At 37.2% G+C, this 21,271-nt stretch overlaps 1 protein-coding gene across 5 annotated transcripts in view; it reads right to left on the bottom strand.

Annotated features, from left to right (window-relative positions):
- Window positions 1-2,933: 2,933 nt before the first annotated feature.
- Window positions 2,934-21,271, bottom strand: part of SPOPL (speckle type BTB/POZ protein like) — a 40,996-nt gene continuing 22,658 nt past the window's right edge. For 4 of the 5 annotated variants that reach the window (XM_046944149.1, XM_422144.8, XM_046944151.1 and 1 more), the window contains exons 3-11: window positions 21,120-21,241; window positions 20,701-20,852; window positions 17,838-17,965; window positions 13,484-13,661; window positions 13,330-13,385; window positions 11,720-11,842; window positions 9,427-9,569; window positions 9,288-9,341; window positions 2,934-7,171 (exon numbers count right to left, since the gene is read on the bottom strand). In XM_046944149.1, coding sequence (XP_046800105.1) covers window positions 7,027-7,171; window positions 9,288-9,341; window positions 9,427-9,569; window positions 11,720-11,842; window positions 13,330-13,385; window positions 13,484-13,661; window positions 17,838-17,965; window positions 20,701-20,852; window positions 21,120-21,241 — 1,101 coding nt within the window. In that variant the 3' untranslated portion in view covers window positions 2,934-7,026. Of the gene's footprint in view, window positions 7,172-9,182; window positions 9,342-9,426; window positions 9,570-11,719; window positions 11,843-13,329; window positions 13,386-13,483; window positions 13,662-17,837; window positions 17,966-20,700; window positions 20,853-21,119; window positions 21,242-21,271 lie in introns of all 5 variants that reach the window. The other variant, XR_003076111.3, reaches the window with a different exon arrangement.

The raw sequence follows: 21,271 nt of genomic DNA, 5'->3' as shown, positions 1-21,271 counted from the left end.
TCTTACATCCGTGTATTCGATGCCCTCAGGCAATTCCTCTCGAGTTGTGCTGCTATGAATGTTATTAATTAAAATATAAATAATAATAAAAACCATCATAAATCACAGTTCAGCGAAGTCCTGGCACTGGAGGAATTCCTGCGTGTGTCTGAAAGGAGTAACCCATCTGTACGACCTGACAGGGACAGGATGAAAAGCTTGTCAGACATTTTCTGTTTCTTTTACAGCAGATGGTGTGAGCTCTATGGAGAGCATCACGGCTCTTAATTCGGGGTGGCACAAGGACCCTACCAAGCTTCAGTCCTTGCTGAGCAGAGCAGGCCAACACTTCGGCTCCGTGCTTCGGTAGCAGGAAGGTGGATTGTTTCAACATTCCAAGACTTGATAAACTTAACACAGCTGGTTCAGAAAATTATACATACATAATACATAAAATTAATTTTACAGTTCAGAAATTAACTTAAAGAAAGAAAAATTCAAGAGTCTACTTGGCAATTAAGGTTGAAGTACGTTAGCTTGCAATTAAAGCTGCTATGCTTTAAGAAGTCACGCTATTAGAATGTTTGTCATCCTTTGCTAACAGAAATGGCTCAGTCAACTCTGCAGTCAGCAAGGTGGGAAGTCACAACTGTAGCTGCTTGAAATTCAGCACAAATTGCCTCCCCTTCTGATTAGCAGCACAAAGTCTGACACAGTGCAATTTATTTTCTGCACGACTATCACGAAACACGCATAAGTGAGGCAAAGTACAGATTTACACTCATCATATACGTGCCCCTGATTAAACCACAGTATCTGCACAGAAACATTGTTATGCTCCAAACTCTAGGAAGGATGCAGCACAGATGTGAGTGTCACGGAATGCCTTCACACAACAACAGCAGCCCCTCTGCTCTACAGGATGGTCACCATGTATTCCTGCTGCTAAAAGTCTGCTTCAAAATACTTGCAGTGAACTCAACACAACCTTACTGGTTGTTCTACAAGCCAAGGACAAGCAAACTCTGCAAAATTATTTTTCCCCAAGCGTAGAATCACAAGCTCATTTGTCATTTATACTTATTAGAAACCCAATTTTACACTTAAAAGCATCAACTTCATCAACGACTTAAAATACACATTATTTGGCAACCACAGGAATGACACCTCTGTTCAAAAGCACTCAGGAATCCTCACAGCTGCTTTCCTGTTTGCTTTGCCTGAATGCTGCAGTTCCAGCAGGAAAAGCCTCCATCAGAGATCTGCAGTTGTTCATTCAGCTTCCACACGTGCATTTCTTCCAGCTTTCTGTGAGAGAACAAGGAGGAATCTTCAAAAAAGATGATGTAAGAAAAGATGCATTACTCTAGGGGAAAATTAGCAACATTAGCAGAAATATCATTCAAAAATGCTCCAGCTTTAACAGCAATTATTGCCTCTATTATCAGATGATCAGAATGTTACATATAAAAGTTACTTCATGTATAAGTAGTTTTATCTTTAACATAATTCACCCAAATTTGGAAAGTAAAATCTGTAATGGAGTGTGCAATACTGTTGTTTAAATACTAAGTTTAACATACAATGGAGAAGACACATTTTTAAGGTTATACTCTTCCATACCAAACATAAAGCATTAAGTTTAGCTAAGTCAAACAGGCAGATCCTCAAATTAATCTCAACAACTTAAGGTAAAATTAAGGAGTTACTGAACAGCCACGACAGCATGCAACCACAGTCTGGAGAAGTGGCACAGACACACACCTTAGTTGGTATACATCACCTGTGGCTGCTTAGGCTGCACTCTGACATACTCATCTTCTATCGGCTGTAACAGGGACTGCTCAGCAGGACATCAGACCGCACCTTCAGCAGAGCTGGCAATGCTGCATAGTGAGAGATGCTTCTTGTTTTAATATCTTTTAAAGAAAGAAAATGCACACCACCCTTCAAGGGACAATTCTCAAAGCTGCTGGAGAAAAGCTTACTACTCATGTTTTAGTTAAACCAAGATTCATACAGATTGCACTGTGAAATACTCGTGCCCATTTTCCACACAAAAGACTATTAGACTCCAGAAGGAAAACAGGTATGGTGTGGTTTTTTTTAAAGTCAGAGATTGGCTGAATTGTGAAGTCACCTGGTATATGATGACAAGGTATACATCCTAGAAGGAAAAAATACTTTAAGATGACTAAGGATAAAACACAGCCTTCTTACAAAGAAGAAAAAGCACAACATCCTTTACCTCAAAGTTGGAGCCCATTTGAAAACCCGGGACATGCACAAATAGATTTGATTACCATTCACTGTGCAACCCAGTCAAGTTCCACCGGAAGCTGCTGACGAGATGTGATGGTACAAATTATGCCACTGCTACTATCTGCCCCACGAGGCACTTCAAGCTGAATCACTGCAGAACTATTAGGGATGCAGGTTTTGGGCACACATTGAGAATCTCATTAGTACCTACACACAGAGAAGTGGCATTCTACACAGAGACACTCAAGCCATCCCTGTAGCCATATTTGTTACCCAAATCATCTTGGGGATAGCTGCAATTATCAACTGTGCTACATTCTTGCAATAGCCAAGTAACCCAAGGCAGATAATTGCATTCATTCCAATGCCCTGCGTCACTGTACAAAAGGTAGCCTACCTTGAGTCCATCTTTTCCCAGAGTTCAGTGCTTCCAAATTCAAATGCACAGAGCAGCATACCAACAGTTCTACATGCTAATACATATTTTGAAGCGTCAGTGCAGAACAATAATCAGTGGATTTGAGCAAGACAGCAATAGGAGCCCACCCAAAGGTGTCCAAAAGGACAGCAGTACGTTTTACACCAGACTGATTCACGGTGCTGGTAAAGTAGCTTTCTGAAAGGACAGAAAGTGAGGTAGCCATCGTGAACACAGACAGAGGGGGAGAAAAAATACAAGGCACACAGACATGTTCTGTATAAGTAACAACTTTATTGTAACTTGATGTGCTGAAACGCAAAAATATTTTCAGCAACAAGGTACAAAAAGTATTTCACCATTAACATCAGCTGATAAAAAAGGCTGGATGGTTCGATACAACTGTTTACATATCTGAATTCTCTTAATCATTTCCACCCCAAAACAGGTCCAAGTCATTTCACTGGCTTGATTTCTAAAATAGGACTCATTTATCTTAAGCCTTCAAAAAAACAGGTTACAAATACAGTGAAGTTCCTTGCAAAACACTTGAAATAGTGAATTCCCTTTACAAACATAGTCCATTTACTGTAAGCAGAAGCCAAGTTATGAAATTAAGTCAGCGTCTTGCTAGCTAACGAGCTAAGCTCTGTTAAGAAACTACAGAAGCTATCAACATCAGATAAAGAACATTCCATTTGTCAAAAAAAATCAAGATATTTCAGTAACCAATTGTAAAATTCAGCGTAACTCAGCAATATTTCAGGCAGCAATACCTCACATCTGCAATTCACTGTCTTATGAAACACAGTTTCAAATACTGCACATCATTTCATTCTCCCAGAGGAGAAGCCTTTCCATGAGGATTTAAAAGGAATAATCTCCACGCAGGTCTTCTATTGACCTGTAGAAAGGTGAATTTTGTATTAAACACCCAATGTTGAGAAAAACATCAGAACTAGAGTGACATAAAACTAACTTCATGTCCATGATTATCACATTTTGACACACACTCAGTTGTAACAGCAAATATTTTCACATTTTCACAAAATAGACCATTGTTCAACTTCTATCTGTTATTCCACACTTTCTACAGCGAAACTTAACTGCAAAAGCAGGAGTCAGCATGCAACAGAGCTCGAAGGTATGACCTGTAACTTCTGCCTCAAGTCTCAACTGCGTATCAAATACTCTCCTTCACCTTTAAAAAACACCTTTTAAAAAGATTTTGTTTCCTGTTAAATCTTCCCTTCATTGCAACGGTTTCCTAAAAAGGCACAACGTGTTTACACTTCTGCATGCAGTAAATGGACTAGAAAATAAGGATTGTTTATTGAAGCCTCTTCCACCCAAAGCATCTCCTTAGGAGAGGCTCAAATGGAAAAAAATATATATATAATACATAATAGCATTTTAACAGCAAATTGAGTCCTTATTTTTAGAAAGTCATTCTTGACAAAAAACACCGCACAGTCATACATACACACACGCACACACACACAGGACACACATGCAGGGTTCTCCCCAGAAAAGTATGCAAGCGGTGGTTCACATATATCCAAGGGAGTAGTGTTGGCAAGCCAAAACGTGGCACCTTCATACAATATATTCCTAATCTGTATACAAAACTAAGAAAAAAATCCTAAGATTCCATCCTGAAAAAGAAAAACCAACCCAAAATCTGTCCATCGTATTACATAGTTTTCTATCTGCTGCACTTAGAACTGACAACTGATGCTTTGAAGGGCAAGTGTTTGAGATGTAGGGGATGAAAACAAGCTACCGAATCCAAAGGAGAGGGTTGCAATTAACAGCTATCCCGTTCCAATAAGACAAGAACACGGCGTGTTTAAAGAACAGAAGAGGTGAATTTTAGTGCACTCACTTAAGAATACAGCAACTGTTTAACCTTTTTCTTAAGAGCTGACCGAACTTAAAAATATACATAATAAATAAACCCAAATCCAATCAGATTACGTGGTTTGTTTTCTCTCCTGTCAGCGTAATGTACGGTATACACTACTTAACTTGAAAAGTGGATACTTCACAATGTAGGTAATAGCACAGCACAGTGTCTGACATTTTTTGGTACAAGTGTGCTATTAAGCCTCTGAAAAGAAGTCTTTGTAAAATCCTTAAGCTTTCCATTAGATTACTGTATGTCGTTACTTCAGAACAAGCTGAACTGCACACTCATTGCAGTACTGTAGTACTGCAGTACCCAAGTCACTGGGTATGTTAGGGCTGCAAGTCTTACCGGCGATGGGTATGAGGGTATAACGTGTTCCAACACATCACACAGTGCAGCAAAAACAGCACTATTTTGGAGGGAACAATTATCTTCACATCTTCTTGTGAAAAATGCTCGTGAGACCTTGTTGTAGATAAATATTTAAAAATTGATATAAGGATAAATCTCTGTAAATATATAATTTGATGCCTTACGTACTATTAAAGTTTCTGGTTTTACATTTTATCCATCATAAAAGATTTAGTTGGAAGGTAAGAAAATGCATGTTTAGAGATTATTTTGTTAAGAAATTGGTGTGGGCATTTTTTTCCAATTTGCCTTTGCTAATGGCCAGAGTATAAAAGTATATATTCTTTCCTCTAAAAACTTCAATTAGAGCAATTCATAAGAACCTTAATGAAATGAGCATGGAAGAAGACTGTACGATAGTAAACAATTCCTCCTCTCTGTTCCCTGCATTACTTTTTTTTTTTTTTTTTAATAGGCAAACTAAAGCCTTTATCCAAATGTGATCATAAATTAGCTGAGATCTCCTCCCAGTCCCCACTGCTAAACCCAAGTCTTCCCAAAGAAGAAATGCAATGCATCACTATTACAGTAAACTCAATGTAATAACTCAGGAAACATTTTGAGTGTGCACTACTGCAAACTTTTCCTCTCAATTGTAAACAAAGCTATCAAACACTGAGGATGTTGGTATTAAAGCTAAGGTTCATGGAATAAAGAACTGGCCCATGACAAGCAATTTATAAACGTTTCATCCTTTTCACATTATGCAGAATTTCAATACCATCCACAATGCTAGTACAATAACTGAAATGCAAGACTGAGCAAGTCTCTGCTTGCCGACACATCTGACATTTCAGGGAAATATTCCTCCTGATGTGTATGGAGCTTCCCAGGTGCTGAGAGAAGCTGTGCACACATTGAGATGGGGAAAGCCTCTCCTCCACAATTTTGCCTTCCACGTGCCTCTTTCAAATAAGCAAAAGTATTCTGTTACTTAAATATGAAAGCTTGCAGTAGTCACCTTCAAATGAGTCTTAAAAAGACATGCCTTTCTCTTCTAACAAAACTAAATCCCATGTGGCTGTGGGCATCTGAAAATGTATCTAAAAAGTTAAGCCACAATTACCTGTACCTCATTAATTCATCAAAAGCAAAATATATATGTACCACACAACATACAAAAGTTACACGTTAAAAGTGCATATTAAGAATCCATTTGGCCCATTTTCTTCAATTTACATTTGGTCATTCTATGCGTTCTTTACTTTTCTATGTAACCGTACACGTGGGATATATTTTTTTTTCCATATACAATACTTCTCTGTTTTCACATTGAACTCTTCACCTCTCGTTCAGTTCTGCATTAAATGTAAACTAGCGATGGACCACAAAGAAACACAAGCAAGAGGTTCATATTCTGTGTTTCTTCTCACCGTTTGGACAGCTTTGACACACACACAATAAGCATTACAAACTGTAATGAAAATACATTTTCGGGCCAAACCATTGCATATTTGCCCCCACAATGAAAAATAAATTATGTTCAAAGCAGTATATTGCCATAAATAGCCTGTGGGTATTCGCTGAAGGTAAACAGGCTCTCCCCATACACAGCACTTGTCTAGGGTACGTTTGTGCCTCTGGTTCAAGCGCTTTCAATGAGAGGCTCGTTAAAACCTTCCAGTTAGCACAGGACCAAACTATAATAATCTTTTTTTTCTTCTGAAAATAATGGAAGATCCCTTTCAAAAAATTAATCTTCAGTTATCAACTTTACTGCATTATGGAGCTAGTGCAATCCTGCAGAGCCTAGTCAAAAAGACAAGGCACATTAAAAAATAATAATAATAAAAAAATCAAGATACATTAAACTATATGGACTAGAGTCATTGAAGATAATTTAAGGCCTTTCAGTGAATTAGAGTAATCAGTCTAATTTAAAGCTGAGGATTAAACCATAAATTATCCATCTGAAAAGCAAACAATAGGCTTTTTCAGCTTCTGTTCTGTGGACAAGGATAACAAAAACTCTTGTTATGGTTTGTGAAAACACCTCTGGACATGGAGGAGTAGAGTCAATTCAATTTCTCTAAGTCCATGGAAGATTTCAGGACTGTTTTAGCCGTTTGCGTGGAATGCCAAACTGTGGACACTGTGCAGACGCTAGTGCGCGAAAGGCCTCTGCTACTAAGTGAGGGTGGGAGTGGATCATGGACTTCCAGCCTGCTGTTTCCATTATGTCTGTTGCTTGGCTGAAAACAAAAAGTATTGAGAACAGTCACACACTTTTACAAATCAAATGCACAAACACACGGTGGAGAAAAGTAGGCAGGGCAGGATTACAGCAGAAGAGCAGCTGCACATTACAAGACAAACAGTATGAATAGCAGTAACAACACCATTGGGAAGCAGAACCAAATTTGGGTATACCCGAAACAGCGTGTAGTACACAGGCTACTCATCCTGCTCTAGTCAATGCTAGCCAGACCTCAGGTAGGGAACTGTGTCCAATACAGAGCACAGTGTAACATAACCACCTTTAAATCACACGTGAAAAGCAATAAAAACGTAAAGAAGATAACTAGAAGAAAAACAAAAGTTCATTGCTGAGAAAAGAAAACCAGGGGAAGACATGAGAATCTCACTGCATACAAGAATACGCTCAACATGGGGAAGAAGGAAAGATGACAAGATGAATCAGCTGAAACTGCAGCAAAAATGAGTAGTTTGAGTACTAGAAAAAGTCATGAAGACAGATTAGCTGGGTGACAGCAGAACCCTTCAGTTACAGATTGCAGTCTGAGTACCGGTGGATGACAGATACCAGGGGATATTCAACTCTTTTCAGTACAAGATCCCAGGCTGCATTCAGAATAGCTTTCAGCAGCCACTGTCAGTTTTTAACAACAGATTTCAGCAAGCATCATATTGACATTCATGAAATAATAATGTATTTTCTCAACATATTTATATTATTTACAAAAGAAGTCGATGCAATATTGTTTTGAAATAATATAAAGCAAAACCATAACATTTACTCTGCAAACGAAGAATACTATGCTGGTTGAGACACGTGGCACATGGACACAGGATAAATTTGTAGTTTGGAACAAACAGCTTAGTCAATGATCCCAGATTTCCACTGCTGCATTTTCATAAGAATCTTCATATTGTCTTGGGAAACTGTCAGGCATAAGGTTAACATCTGATCTCTACACTGTACAATTTCTCTCAGGATTGCGGATTTCTAACGCCAGCCTTTAATCTTCTGCTGCAAGTCAATAGAGTTAAGTGCCTTGAGCAATAACACCAAAGTTTGGACTCCTTAGTTCTCAGTCAGCTAAGCCAGATCCTCTCAAATTGCTTCAGTTAAATCATCCGCAATACATCAGGGAAATAAAGATGGCCAACATCTTTACTAGCAATTACCCAAGACTGAAGTCAACTAGTAAGTTCCAAATCACTGGAAAAATAACAGACCTACTAGTCCACACTGGCTGCAGAGTTTTATTAGTTTTCCTACTTAGTATGTCACGATTTCCTTTCTGCCACACCCTTCCTTTTCCACACTATGCTCGTTCATGACACCTGTGAAAAATCAAGTTCTTCACGGAAAACACTACTAAAGTAACTGGTATAGCATAAGTTCTTTAACTGTTCTGGAGATTTCTGACAGCAAGAAGTAAAACTGTGCTATCCTTTTACTACATTTCAGCTTACCACTATTCACTGTGAAGCTGGCTGTCTTCTGTTCCATGATTTACTTGAGCTGCTTCAAGTACATACTGCACTCAGTCCTACAGTACGACGGACATATTCTCAACTGATTTTTTAGTGCAGGCATGAGCACTTAGAGAATCAGTCAGATCTAGGGACATGATTGACTGGTTGTGCGGCCTCAAAAGTACAAGTGCTGGCACTTGGGAAGGTTTGTTTGCAGCAACAAATATGTTGCCAGAGGATTGAAGAGAAATTGCCCTTCTGTTCTTGGTAATGGTGCAGGCTCAGACTGATCTAAGCAAATCCTGAAATCACACCAGTGTTGCCAGTGCTACAGGCACAAACCTGGTTAACCGAGAGAAGGAGTTCCTTTAATAAGGGCTGATGCCACTTTTCTCGCAGCACTGATACTTCCCAGGAAAGGGGTTGAAACCTAGCTGTTGTTATGACCTCGCACCAGAGGGCAGTTAACTCCCCATGTCATCTAAAAGGGAAGTCACAATCATAACTGTGGTAATATCTGCCAAATCCTATTTTACTTACAGTGAGTGACAGGCCTCAGTAGTGTGGAAATGAAGTAACAGTTCTTAAGATCTGCGGTCTATGTAGCAGTGTTTGTACAGAACATCAGGAAGCAGGAAAACTTACTTGCTATTCCAGTTTTTCCCATCTTTACACCCAAGTTGTCTAAGAACACTGCACCTGAAAGAGAGAAAATGTGCTAATATTCAGAAGGTATGCAAAGCATAAGTTAAAATAGATGTAGATTCTCATAAATATTACTTGCCTGTTAATAAAGTCTATTGCTTGTGCTTTTAACTGTTCAGCGCTGTGCAAATCTGCGAGGATAAGAATGTCAGCAACATTTTCCACCGAGAGGTTACTACAGAGTGCTTCCTCACACATGACCTTCAGCCGTTCCAGTGCATACTGATAAAAGAAAAAAACTACACTAATTATTCTTCAAACTTATTCCTTTTACCATTAGTTCAAAAGACAGTATAAGACAGACCCAGCCATGAAAACACTTAGTGTCTCTCAAGCTCAAGAGCCAAGAGGAAATTCAATACGCTGCATTTGAGTCTTCAAATGGTAAGACATCAGGTTAGACATTATTAAAAGAACTTTTATTAAAAAAAACAACAAGAAGTAACTCATTTAAGAGTTTGTTTTCCTTCAGTTTGGTACAAGAAGAAGAGCGAGCAAGACACACAGGTGCTTTATTAAAACCGTCATCAGATAAGTTTACATCCAAAGGCATGGGGCAAGAAATTGTACAATGGAAAGTTTCATGAAACCTCCCAAAGCAAGAGTGTATTAGTTTGCTTGAAACTGGCTTGTTTTTCCTCTTTCTCTGAATTTATTCTTTTAGAAAGAGCTACTTATAACTTTGACACAGTCTACCAGAAAAGGTATGTAAAATATGTTTCCATGCTATATTCGGCATGAATAAAATGTGCTTATATTGTGAAGGATGTCATACACTGAATAGGTTTCATTCAGCTGTATACGCTTCTGCTGAAATCATCCCCAACCCATTTAATTTACCAATCAGTTTTCAAGACTGCAAGGAATTTTAGATGCATAAATAGCATATGTATAGTCAAGTTGCTATCTAATACATTTGTATTAGTAACTGTACCGTGCAACAAACAAATGCCACTGAGGAGAAGTCAAATTCTTGGGCCAACTTGCAGTGTTTCTATGCCTATGCATTTTTCACATCCATTTTTATCACTGTACTACTCCTCAGGATACTTCTATTTCAAGAACATAAAAGTTATGTTAACTCTGTACATACTAGGTAATAAAGCAGTGCAATCTCGCCAGTAATAAGCAGAACACTATTTTTAGATTATTATTCCATACTCAGAAGAAATTGAAAGATTTTAACTGTTACAACAAGCTGAAGGCACCTCCTTGCTCACTATCTTTATGCCCTGCTATTGCAGACTATTATGTAACTTCACCTTAAAACATTCCCCCACATCTATCAGTGTACTCAATAAAAGCCAGCATTCATAAAATGACACTGTTCCACCTTCCCACTTGGGTGTACAGAACAGGACAAAGCACTGAGTTCCAGAAGATGAGAGGCTGGCAGTGAGGTTTGAAATGAATGCACCTGCTAAGTCACCAAAGCCAGGGCAGCGCCAGTTCAAAAATTCTTAAAAAAATAGAATATTAAATTGCCAAGAAAACTTAATAATTGTTTCTTGAAATTAATTACTGGGATGGCTTACGTTACTGTGATAAGAGTTGACTATAAGAACAGGAAGCTTTGCCACCAATGCTTTGAGGATATACTTACACAACCAATCTAGAAATCACACAGGTGGTTTAAGAAATTACCATACTCTGAACTGGGAGTGAACAGGTTACAGATTACCCATACTAAAAGGAATATTCTCTGAGCTCTAAGCTACTTACAGCTCCTCAGGGAGAGAGAACTACATGTCCTCTGGAGATAGCTAACTAAAATCTCAATCTAAGCTATAAAGGAGTGAAAAGAAGAAAGATATTGCATCAAGTTTAAAAAAAGTTAGGAGAACTCTAAGTTACAACTTTATTTGCTGTGTTGTTTTAAGACCCCCTCACCTCAAGCAGTAAACAAGAGGAGGCAATTAGATAATAGTAGACAAGATTCCCAATGCAGAAGTGACTATTAGAACCATGAAGTTTGCAGGGAAGACACAGATCGAAGTTCTGAAGTAGCAGTAACTTTATGGAACATGATTTATTCAAATACTTACATAAATCCTCTTAAGGAATATCAAGACCTAGGATAGATTTTAAGATACACTTTTCCAAATCACATCAATGGTCCCTATTTTTTATTTATTTAATAAATCACAGTGTATTGTATTTACCACCCACTTAAAGTCCGGAACACTTCTGGTAAAGAAAGACTTATTGACAGATTGCTAGAATTCTTCTTCCCATCTTTCTGTATTTCAGATGAGATCTTTCTCGTGGTATTTCAAAAATTGAAACATATATCAAACTGAAGGAAGATTTTTTTTAGAAGAATGTTCCACAAACTAACATCAATTCTGAGACCTTAGGGGTTAGTTACTTACTTTGTCTGCAGCTGCCAACAAATTGTCAGCCATTTTTTCAAGGTTTGGTGCTTTTCCTGTGTAAATGAATCTCATCATTTCTTTAAAAACTTCCGGGTCTACATCATTTATTTCCACACGGTTCTGGTAAAGGAGAACAACAGTTATCAAAAACCTCTGGAATTCAGCTATGTTTTTGAAGTGAGTATATCATGTACTACCTGTGTGCACATCATGTTTTCACTTCACATCCATCATACAAAACCCTTACAATTTTAAGCTAGCATTCTACAACATTAAGCAGAAAGTAAGCAGTAGCTCTTAAGAGTCAGGTGGAAATCAAATGGGAAAGCTTACACAGAAAGAGCTAATTGTATTTTTCTTCTAGAAACATCTAACTTTGTGGACTGTATTACACAAGCTGCACCTGAAAATCAAGGTAGTTTCAGGAATATTTAAAAGTGCTCTGAGTTTTGAACCCGACAATGACATGCTTGAAAATGAGAAAGCAGAGCAACAGAGAACACTGAACCAACTTCAAGTCAACACACTTTGTTTTCTTCTCAAAATCCAAAAAACAAAGAAACATCTCATGGGCATCACGTAACTGAAGGCCTTCCTAACAGAACAGTGGTATTGCATGCTCAACCCCTTACACTATTCCCCGTAAGCAAATAAGAGAGTAAGGAGTGACAAATATGCAGAAGCAAGCATTAGCCTTCTGAAGCAGGTACAAAACCATCAAAGCACAAAACAATGTACAAGAGCAAGGCTGCACTGGAGATTTGTTGTTAACATAAAGCTACTCAGCAAAGCACATTACTGAAGGTGGGATCCGTCTGAATTTCTTTAAATCAAGAAGTCCAAGCAAGTGCTTCCTATATTCCAATTCTGCCTGCGAAAGTTTCCACACTGGGAAACTGCAAGAGGGAAAAAATGCCACACAGCTGTATTGCACTTGATGGATTCACAGACACAAGTGCTACTGCAGCAGCCTGCAAGATTAAATGATGATCATCCATTACAATCCTTTAGCAAGCTGATCATTTCCTTGCCTCTTCATACGATCTGCCTATAACCAACCTATTTTGGATGTGCATAAAAGCAAAGGCAACTCTCTCCTAACTAAATACCGATCCATCCAAAACACTTATACAGGTCAAGGGCTTGCAAGGAACGTGAATGAAAAGCACTTCACTGCCTCAAAGCTTAATGTGAGTTATAATTCACCGGTTGGTCCTTTCTGTCCTAATGACCATATAAAACTTTAATGTTTTGCTATGTTATACTAATCAAGTCAGTTGGCTTATATGGGAGTAGAAGCTTAAGCAGAAAGGGAAAGAGTACAAGATCAATTGCATTAGCAGCTAAAGTGTTAGAAAACAAAATAAAACACAGTCTACGGCAGATATAAATATTTGACAGAACAAAGTCCACCAGAACCTTTCCACAGTCAGCCCTATATGCCCTTTCTACACAAAGAAAGTCCCACAGAACTCATGCATGGGAGACTGCAGGAGTAACCCCCTCCAATCAGGCACCACCAGACAATATTCAGCTTCCTGTCAGCAAGTGTACAAGCATTTCACAGTGTACAAGCATTTACGTGCAAAGTCTTCAGTAAGGCTTACCTTTTTGCTTTCTTCCATTTCATGTTCAAACATTGCATTAAAAACTGGAGATCGTGCTAGAGCAAGAGAGGTGAATATTTATTAAATATAACCAATTTTTAAGCCTTTAGCAATTTTAGTAACAAAGTAATAGCAATACAAAAGTAGAAAGTACCTGCAAGGACAGATTTATGTGCTTTGAATTCTTGTCCTCCTACATAAAAACTGCAATCTGTAAATCTTGTTGTTTCCCAGAGATTCCCTAAATCTTCTGCTAGTCGACATTCAGGTACCTTCAAAGTGTTTGTGTTAGACTGTCCTGATATATTTACTGAGTCTTGGACCACGCTTACCTAACAGAAAATCACAGCAAGACAATTCTTTCATAACTGAATGCCAACAGTAATTAAATTACAGCACCTATTGCTAGAAGTTCAGCAGTTCCAAAGCAAAGCAAAACACAGTGATGTCCCTGGCATTAGGCCAGAACCATAAAACTGTTTTTTACAGTTTACTTACAAGTAAGATCAAACAAATAGGATTTTACTTACAGGCTAAAGTTGTGCATTTATCCAACCAACACATCACATGATAAAAAAGCAACAGTAAGTTGAGAGATATGGTTCCTTTGACACCATAAATGCATGTTAACTATTTCAGAGATAAACAGTTCACGCTGCACACATTTAAGGTATACAAAATCAAGTTCTAAACAGATCAGTAAGATCACTAGAGCACAGAAAAGTTTTGTAAAACACAAGTAGCATAGCTCTCTTATTACCCCATTTTACTCTCACAAGTAATTGTTTCTTCAAGCATGATTAAAAGTCATTATTTGAGAAGTGCATGTCAACAGAATATAAAACGTAGTAAATAACTATAATAATGAAATGCATACTCACACATTTTAAGTTTTGTACAGAACTAGTTAAACTGAAATACATGCATCTGAAGTGAATACTACCATTACTCTCCATGCTTAAGTCTTTCACGTAAGTTAACAGTACAGTAGCATTCTTACTTGCTTTTGTCAAATACCTTTGCATTCTAACTCCTTTTAATCAGTCTGATGGGAAAGTAGAAGCGCTCAGCAGGTTTTATTTCTGTTGTCTGAGAATACACACCTGAGAATAAAACCTTCCTCAAAATAAAACCTTCCTAAAGAAGAAAAGCTACGGGATTTCAATTACTGCAACTCTCAAATATGGAAAATTAGAATCACACATCAAGAAAATGCTGATATTGTTAAGACTGTAGCTCTGTTTGATTTCTAGAGGCAAAGCATCTGGAATAAATCTGGTATAAAGCAAAAATAGCTCAGCTAAGCTTCACAGAAAGTCACTGTGAACCAACCAGCTCAGAAGAGGATGACGATCCAATTAAGACAGCAGTTTGAGGATTTAACTCACTGACTAATTCCATTTCATCCCATACCCCCTCGTGACTATAAAAACTTTCCTTCTATTCTTCCACTTAAAAAAAAAAAAGACATGAAAACATTTTTTCATTTTCACAATATGACTGTATCTTTAAAACATTCAAAGATCAAAACTGCAGTTTTCACACAAGGCAATCTCAGGAAGTATGCATACACACAAATGGAGTCTCAGCTTCACAAAGCTTATCATTTGTCAATGAAAAGAGTTTGCTCCTCAAGACTTCACCTTAATTTCCTGCTCCAAGTTGTCAGCATAGGAATCTTTTTCCTTATTAGCTACAGACTTTCCTAGAAAGGTCGTCTACATATTCTTTACATTTATCCAAGCTGCTCTCCAACATTTCAAAATGTATTTCAGAATGATTTCCAATATATATTTGATTGTTGTGCAACATTTTGAGTTATTCTTTTTAGATGCAACCTGAACAAATTTTTTATCTCCCACAGCTGAATGAACATATTATATTGTCTACTGGTAGGATCTTTAGATGTTATTGCTAACTTACAGATCAGCAGTTTCATGTACGTTTCACATATCTGGACAGTATGCTTAGAATCAAAGTGCTTTGGGGTTTGTTGTAAATGAATCACTAAAATCAAACTAGAATCCAATCACATTATCACCACAGTCATTTTTTTCCCCCCGAACACCCTATGCTAAATATTTCTTTCAGGCACTTCATAGTGGTGTTTATAAAATTACTCATTAGAGCAAAGCTATTTCTTCCCTAAAATGCAGGACGAGGAGATCCTAAAACTAATTGCAAACAACCTGTCTTAAAGAAGAGTAGTGTTTTAGGCAGAAGATTCAAATATTCCCCAAGGTCTGCTGTACTTACATCATAGAAAGCTGTGCAAGAAGCAGCTTTTCACACTACATCAGTGACTGCACAGATCCTTTTTAAATTGTATATCCTCGTGTACATGGATATATAACAATATATGAATTATGACTTGTCCAAGTTCAGTAGGCAAGATGACAGCTAACGTGGGAAAAGTCATTGTCTTCTTGTGTTTGAAGCTGGCGGTCCAACAGCAATTGTGATAAGCTGTGATACTCTAGACTCCTCCCTATGCAAGTCGCCTAAGAGCTGCAAAAGCACTCCATAAGAGAACAATTCTGCAAATAAATTGCTGTTCTATCAGCAAATGAAAATAGTTGCCAGAATTTGGAAATCTCAGATTCTGTGAAACTAAAATTTGATCTAGGGGGTTCAAAAGATAGTTATGCAGTTATATTCAGTAGGGCTGGCAGGGGCAGCACTAGATTTTGCAAAGTATTTGACCTAACCCACCAGTTTTTCATTCAAAGACATATCCAACATATCTTGAGAATATTCTGCAACATCTTGGTACACACTGCCTGGGAAGACCAAATAATCCTTCTGCAAAATCAGTGGGATAAACAGGAGGAAGCCAGTACAGGTGCTATTCAGTGATCATTACTGAACACCCGCCATGTCCAGGAAGCTTTACCAAGCCAAGTACAAAACCATTTTAGGAAGGTAAGTCAGTCTTCAAACTCAGGTACAAGTAGGAAGGTGAACACAGAAATAAGCGCTTCAAATTTAAAATTACAAATTTCAGACCTGCATACAGAAACAAGTCTCTCAAAGAATACCTGTTATTTCTAGTAGCTGAAGGGCGCGTGCAAATAAATCAGTGAAGAATCTGCATCTCCAATCTTTTTGCTCGAGTTTGAGACAAGTCAGAAGATATTCTGAAACCCTCACAGTGTACAACTAAAATGTTGTACTTCCTGCAACACTTACAATCAGGGTAGGTCAAACACTTGAACACTCATTAGAACTTCTTGATATTTTGTAAGGAAACATATTTATGTTCAATTATTAGCATCAAGACAAAGTATTTTCAAGGGAATAAAAAAACAGCATTTGTTCCCACTAAAATTAAAGAGAGACAGCTCCAAAAACAAACACTAAGAGCTGCTTGTAGCAAGCTATTCATAACAAGAAAAACTTGAAGTGAGGAAATACTCCTGAGTATCGCTGCAGAACCATAAAACACTTGTTACCTCTGCTTTTATCACCAAAATAATTGTATTCATAACAAATTTATCTTGCAGCTAATTTAACTTGTCTATGTGAAAATAAGATGCGCTATATTTGCAATATCTAGTCTCAGGGGCCACATTTCAATTATTCTTCGTACACAGTATAATGACATATAATTAAATTGTAATCTTGCCAAGACAATTTTACACATTTCCTGTAAATACAAAGATCAAAGCAAACTTATTAGCAGTTAAAGCATCTATCATCCTCCTAAGCCACTAATCACTTCATGGCAGCAGAGATAGCCAGTCAACATGCATTTAACATACACAGTTCTTATACCGCAACTTTCTCTAGTTTCCATTTTTAACATGTAGTAGGCATTTTACTCGATTTTAATACGACATCTTAGGTTACCAACAAAACCAACACTATAAAAGCATCTCATAACGTTCCAGGAAGTTAAGTTCATACCGCAGTTTTCCATATTCATTCTCAGCATTAAGAAATATCCTAGAAAAGTTGCATTTGTTTAGAAAAAATACAGTAGCTACTACAAAAATCAAGTGCTTAATTTACTTGAAAAAACTGTTCACTGATTAAAGTCACAAATAATAATATCACAGTGTAGATTCCAGCCATCAGTTGTGCTTTTATATTCTTTAAATGCAAGCCAGCACAAAAATACTTCCTTTTGCCTATCCAGTGATGAACAATTCTTTAATTCCAAAACACCACTTCTTTCTTTAAAGGAGACCTCAATAAAATGATACTCCTGCAGACATCACACATCAGCCACCTTTTCATAGATAATTCTACAGCAAATTCCAGTGCATTCTGGCTGATTCGTGGAGTTTACAAGCAATCATTTCAGAATTATTCTGCATTTTTTGATATATGCGTATCAAAAAAAGAAACAAAATACAATGTAGACAATGCAAGTAAAAGCATCTCTTGCCATATCTACCATTTACAGAAGGCAACTGTCATATTACTCCTTATATGAACATAAAGCAGAAACTTGCTTTTTTTTTTTTTTTTTTTTGTAGGAGAACAAAAGCTTAAATTATACCCACCTCACAAAATAACGTAAGCTTGTCATCTGGTAAAAGACCATTAGCTTCATCTAGTAAAAAATCTCTTCGGATGAATTTCTTAAAACCCCAATCCTTGCCTTGCACAAACCGATACGCTCTTTGGCTTTCTGTTAAAAAGACAGTTAGGTACAGATCAAGCAAGTCAAATAAAAATATTACCAGACATTAACATCTGAAAAGTCTATACTATCTGCAATTCAAACCACAGCATCTCTTCAGATTTATCTTAGGCACCAACCAGCAGGAGAATTTTCCAATTCAAGCTTAAGAGTGCCGATGCGTCAAAACAGAAACTGCTCATCGGGAAGTACCATCACAATGAATTTGTCATCACAAACGCATGCTGACAACACTTCTGCAGTTGTCATAACAATCTATTTTGGCTTCTTTCTGAAACAGAAAACCTTGTTTCCTCAGTTCAAATTACTTTGCAATAGAGTAAAAGAGCAGAAAAAAAGTAAAACAGAAATGAAGGCTTTCAGCTAACTATTTCTCTGGTTGTAAAAATATATGTTGACAAGTGGTTCTTTTTAAGCCACATACTATGACTATTTTTATTTATTTTTTTAAATTTAACTATTTGTTGTGACCACAAAACCTTTTATTTTCCCTGTTCTAATGGTCACAGCCCACAAAAGGGTTCCCAGGATCATATTAGTGCATATACATGCACTGAGTAAGGTTAGTCACTCTACATGGCATGCCTGCTGTAACATGGTCATTTGTTCCACAAAATGGACCACAGGAAAGTACACTGTATACTTTTATTTGAAAGTAAAACATGGGAAGTTATATTTAGAAAGAGTGCTGAAAAGAAAAAGAGCAAGAATATTTCTGAAGTTGCAGTAGAAACTTAAAAAAACAAAAAACACCGCACACACTCTCATATGAGGGGCTTTTCTTTAATTCCAAAAAAGCTGGGTGAGAATTGTACCAACATTCACCTGCTGTACGAACGCATGTAAAACACAGAAGGCAAATGCACTTACTGAAGTGCAGTGTGGGGCCTCGAGATGAGGGAACCAAAGTAGAAGAGTGTTCATGTTTTTAAATCTGCATGCCAAGAAAAAAAATTGTCTGCCATTGTAAAAACACAGTTTAGGTTTTTGGCATCTCTGTCAGCATTTTTCACATTTTTTTTAACCAACTTCCCAAAGTCTCACAAAGCCCATGAAACTGAATAACAAAATAAAATCAAATTTATTCAAAAGAAAAGAGGATTCTCTAGATTCAGACCAAAGCTTTGTTCTGCAAACTTAGATGCTACTGCTAACCAGCAAGAAGCAGTGATAGCCCTCTGAAATTATAAGATCAGTAGCCATTTAAACATACAAAACTGTAGAGCTATAACAGCATAAAGTGTTTTCTTTCTAATGAAGTCAAAATGTTAGTTTTACCTATCTTATACAAGCATTGCCTGAAGCAGCAGTCTGTGCATGAATTATCAATTAACAAAGGATGTCTAAAGCTGGGCATCATTACATGTTATATATAAAAATGGAACATCTCCATGAGCAGATGGTAAGTGGCTGGAAAGTCGAAGAATTAAGATTTCTATTGGTAATTTCCCAAGATGAAAAGATGTTTACTTTCTACAGTGTCAAATACAGGACTGCTACTATTGCAGAAACTGAAGACATCTATTTGTTGTATTTTTTCTAGTACCTTGTGAATTTTAGCATTTAGAATACCAATAAGCAAATGATCTTCAGATCCCTCCATCCTACACTGAACGGCCCTCACTTAGGGCAGCTCTCACACCTTTACTGAGAAAAGAGCACAACTGAGTGCCTTTCTGAAGTGTCTGCACAGTCATGCACAACAGCGTGGGGAAGAAACAGGAGGAATTAGAGGCCTGTGTACAGTTGCAGGGCTAAGAACTCATTGGCCTCATGGAGATGGGTCGCGCAAGGACTGATGAATATGGAGCAAAATATGTACATCTATTTCTCTTCCAAGGAGTCGAATCATTTAATGCAATACAGATTTGCAGGGAGCTTTGTGAATTTACATTCAAGATTACAAGTGGGTATAGGTAGCACCTGAAAGGTGACAGGAGACTTGCACTTTCATTTCAAGAGGCTCAAAAATGAAAGTTTACTCAATTTATTCAACAAAGGGGAACAGATGAGATGATCTTTTTCATATCTTACATCTGCCTGAAGGGTACCCTACAGAAGTCATACTACCATTTATGATTTTTCTTACCATACATTACAATATATTATTAAAATGCTCAGTCTAAAATGTCCATAGCCTGCTACACTATCAGGGACCTTATAGTGTTTAGTGTTAAGAAAAGTCCAACTTTCAGAAACATTTTTATAAGAATTCCAGCTTTACCAAAAAGCATTTTCAGTAAAGGTTGTGTTTGTAAGCCGGAAAACAAGAAGGCAATTAAATCAACTCATCAATTACAGAGTCTTTGAGTTCCTTGGGTATGTGATTCATGTTTTTAAACTAATTATACTGTAAATCAGAGGAAGTACACAAAAACATTGTAAAGGAGCACCTAAAAAATATAATATGGAACTCTAACTTTCACTGAAGTTAGAAAAAAGTAAAAACAACTCTACTGACAGGAACTAAGAATAAACTGCTAGAAAAATTAGCCTACAAGAATCTAGAGTGATAGAAGTTAGCAACCCATTGCAATTTATACTGCTCAGTGGATAGAACTGTGTGAAACAAGATTTTAAATTCAGTTTCTAAAAGGATCGTAAAGAAGATATTTTCAAGTTTCCTCAGCGTTAAATTCTGTTCAACTGAGAAAAAACTACTAAGCTAACCATCTGTGGAATGTTCTTATAAATCTGCATGCTCCACAGTAAGATTCTCTTACCCATTGCTTTAGTTTCTTCTCTTTTCGCATTCAGTAGTGAAAATTTGAATTTTGCTCTGACTTCACTTTTTGGACAACTGACTAAAAGCAAGTATAATGACAAGTAGTCTTTGCTTTCATCATCTAATCCCTTTGGATTCACTCTCAGGCACCTGAAAGAAATGCAGAAAATGTGCCCTTTAAAGTCATACACAGAATAATTTCAAATAGACAGATACACATTTTTTTTTTAAAGAGAGAATGCCATATGCTGTTAAAACAAGTGTTTCCCTAGTGACTGTTGAAACTATGAAACTAGAAGTGACCTGTACCTGCAACTAAACATCACATACCAAGTCTTGATACTTATTTGTAACTTGAATTTGCAACTTTTGCTAGTGAAAACAAACAAAAAGCAGTTGCCAGAAGGAAGACCTTACCACTTCATTTTGTCATTTGGCCCTGATGAAAACGTAGAACTCTTTAAAACTTCACCCATCTCTTCTCGGCAGAAACTGAAGTTATTAATGGTCCACATGTAGGAAAATTTTACTACCTTGACCTGAAGAAAAGATGTAGAAAATTTCAATAA

This window comes from Gallus gallus, chromosome 7, assembly GCF_016699485.2.
Source record: "Gallus gallus isolate bGalGal1 chromosome 7, bGalGal1.mat.broiler.GRCg7b, whole genome shotgun sequence".
In the NCBI taxonomy this organism is placed as follows: domain Eukaryota; kingdom Metazoa; phylum Chordata; class Aves; order Galliformes; family Phasianidae; genus Gallus; species Gallus gallus.
The sequence above is the reverse complement of the archived record's forward strand: the minus strand, read 5'-3'. Positions and strand labels throughout refer to the sequence as shown.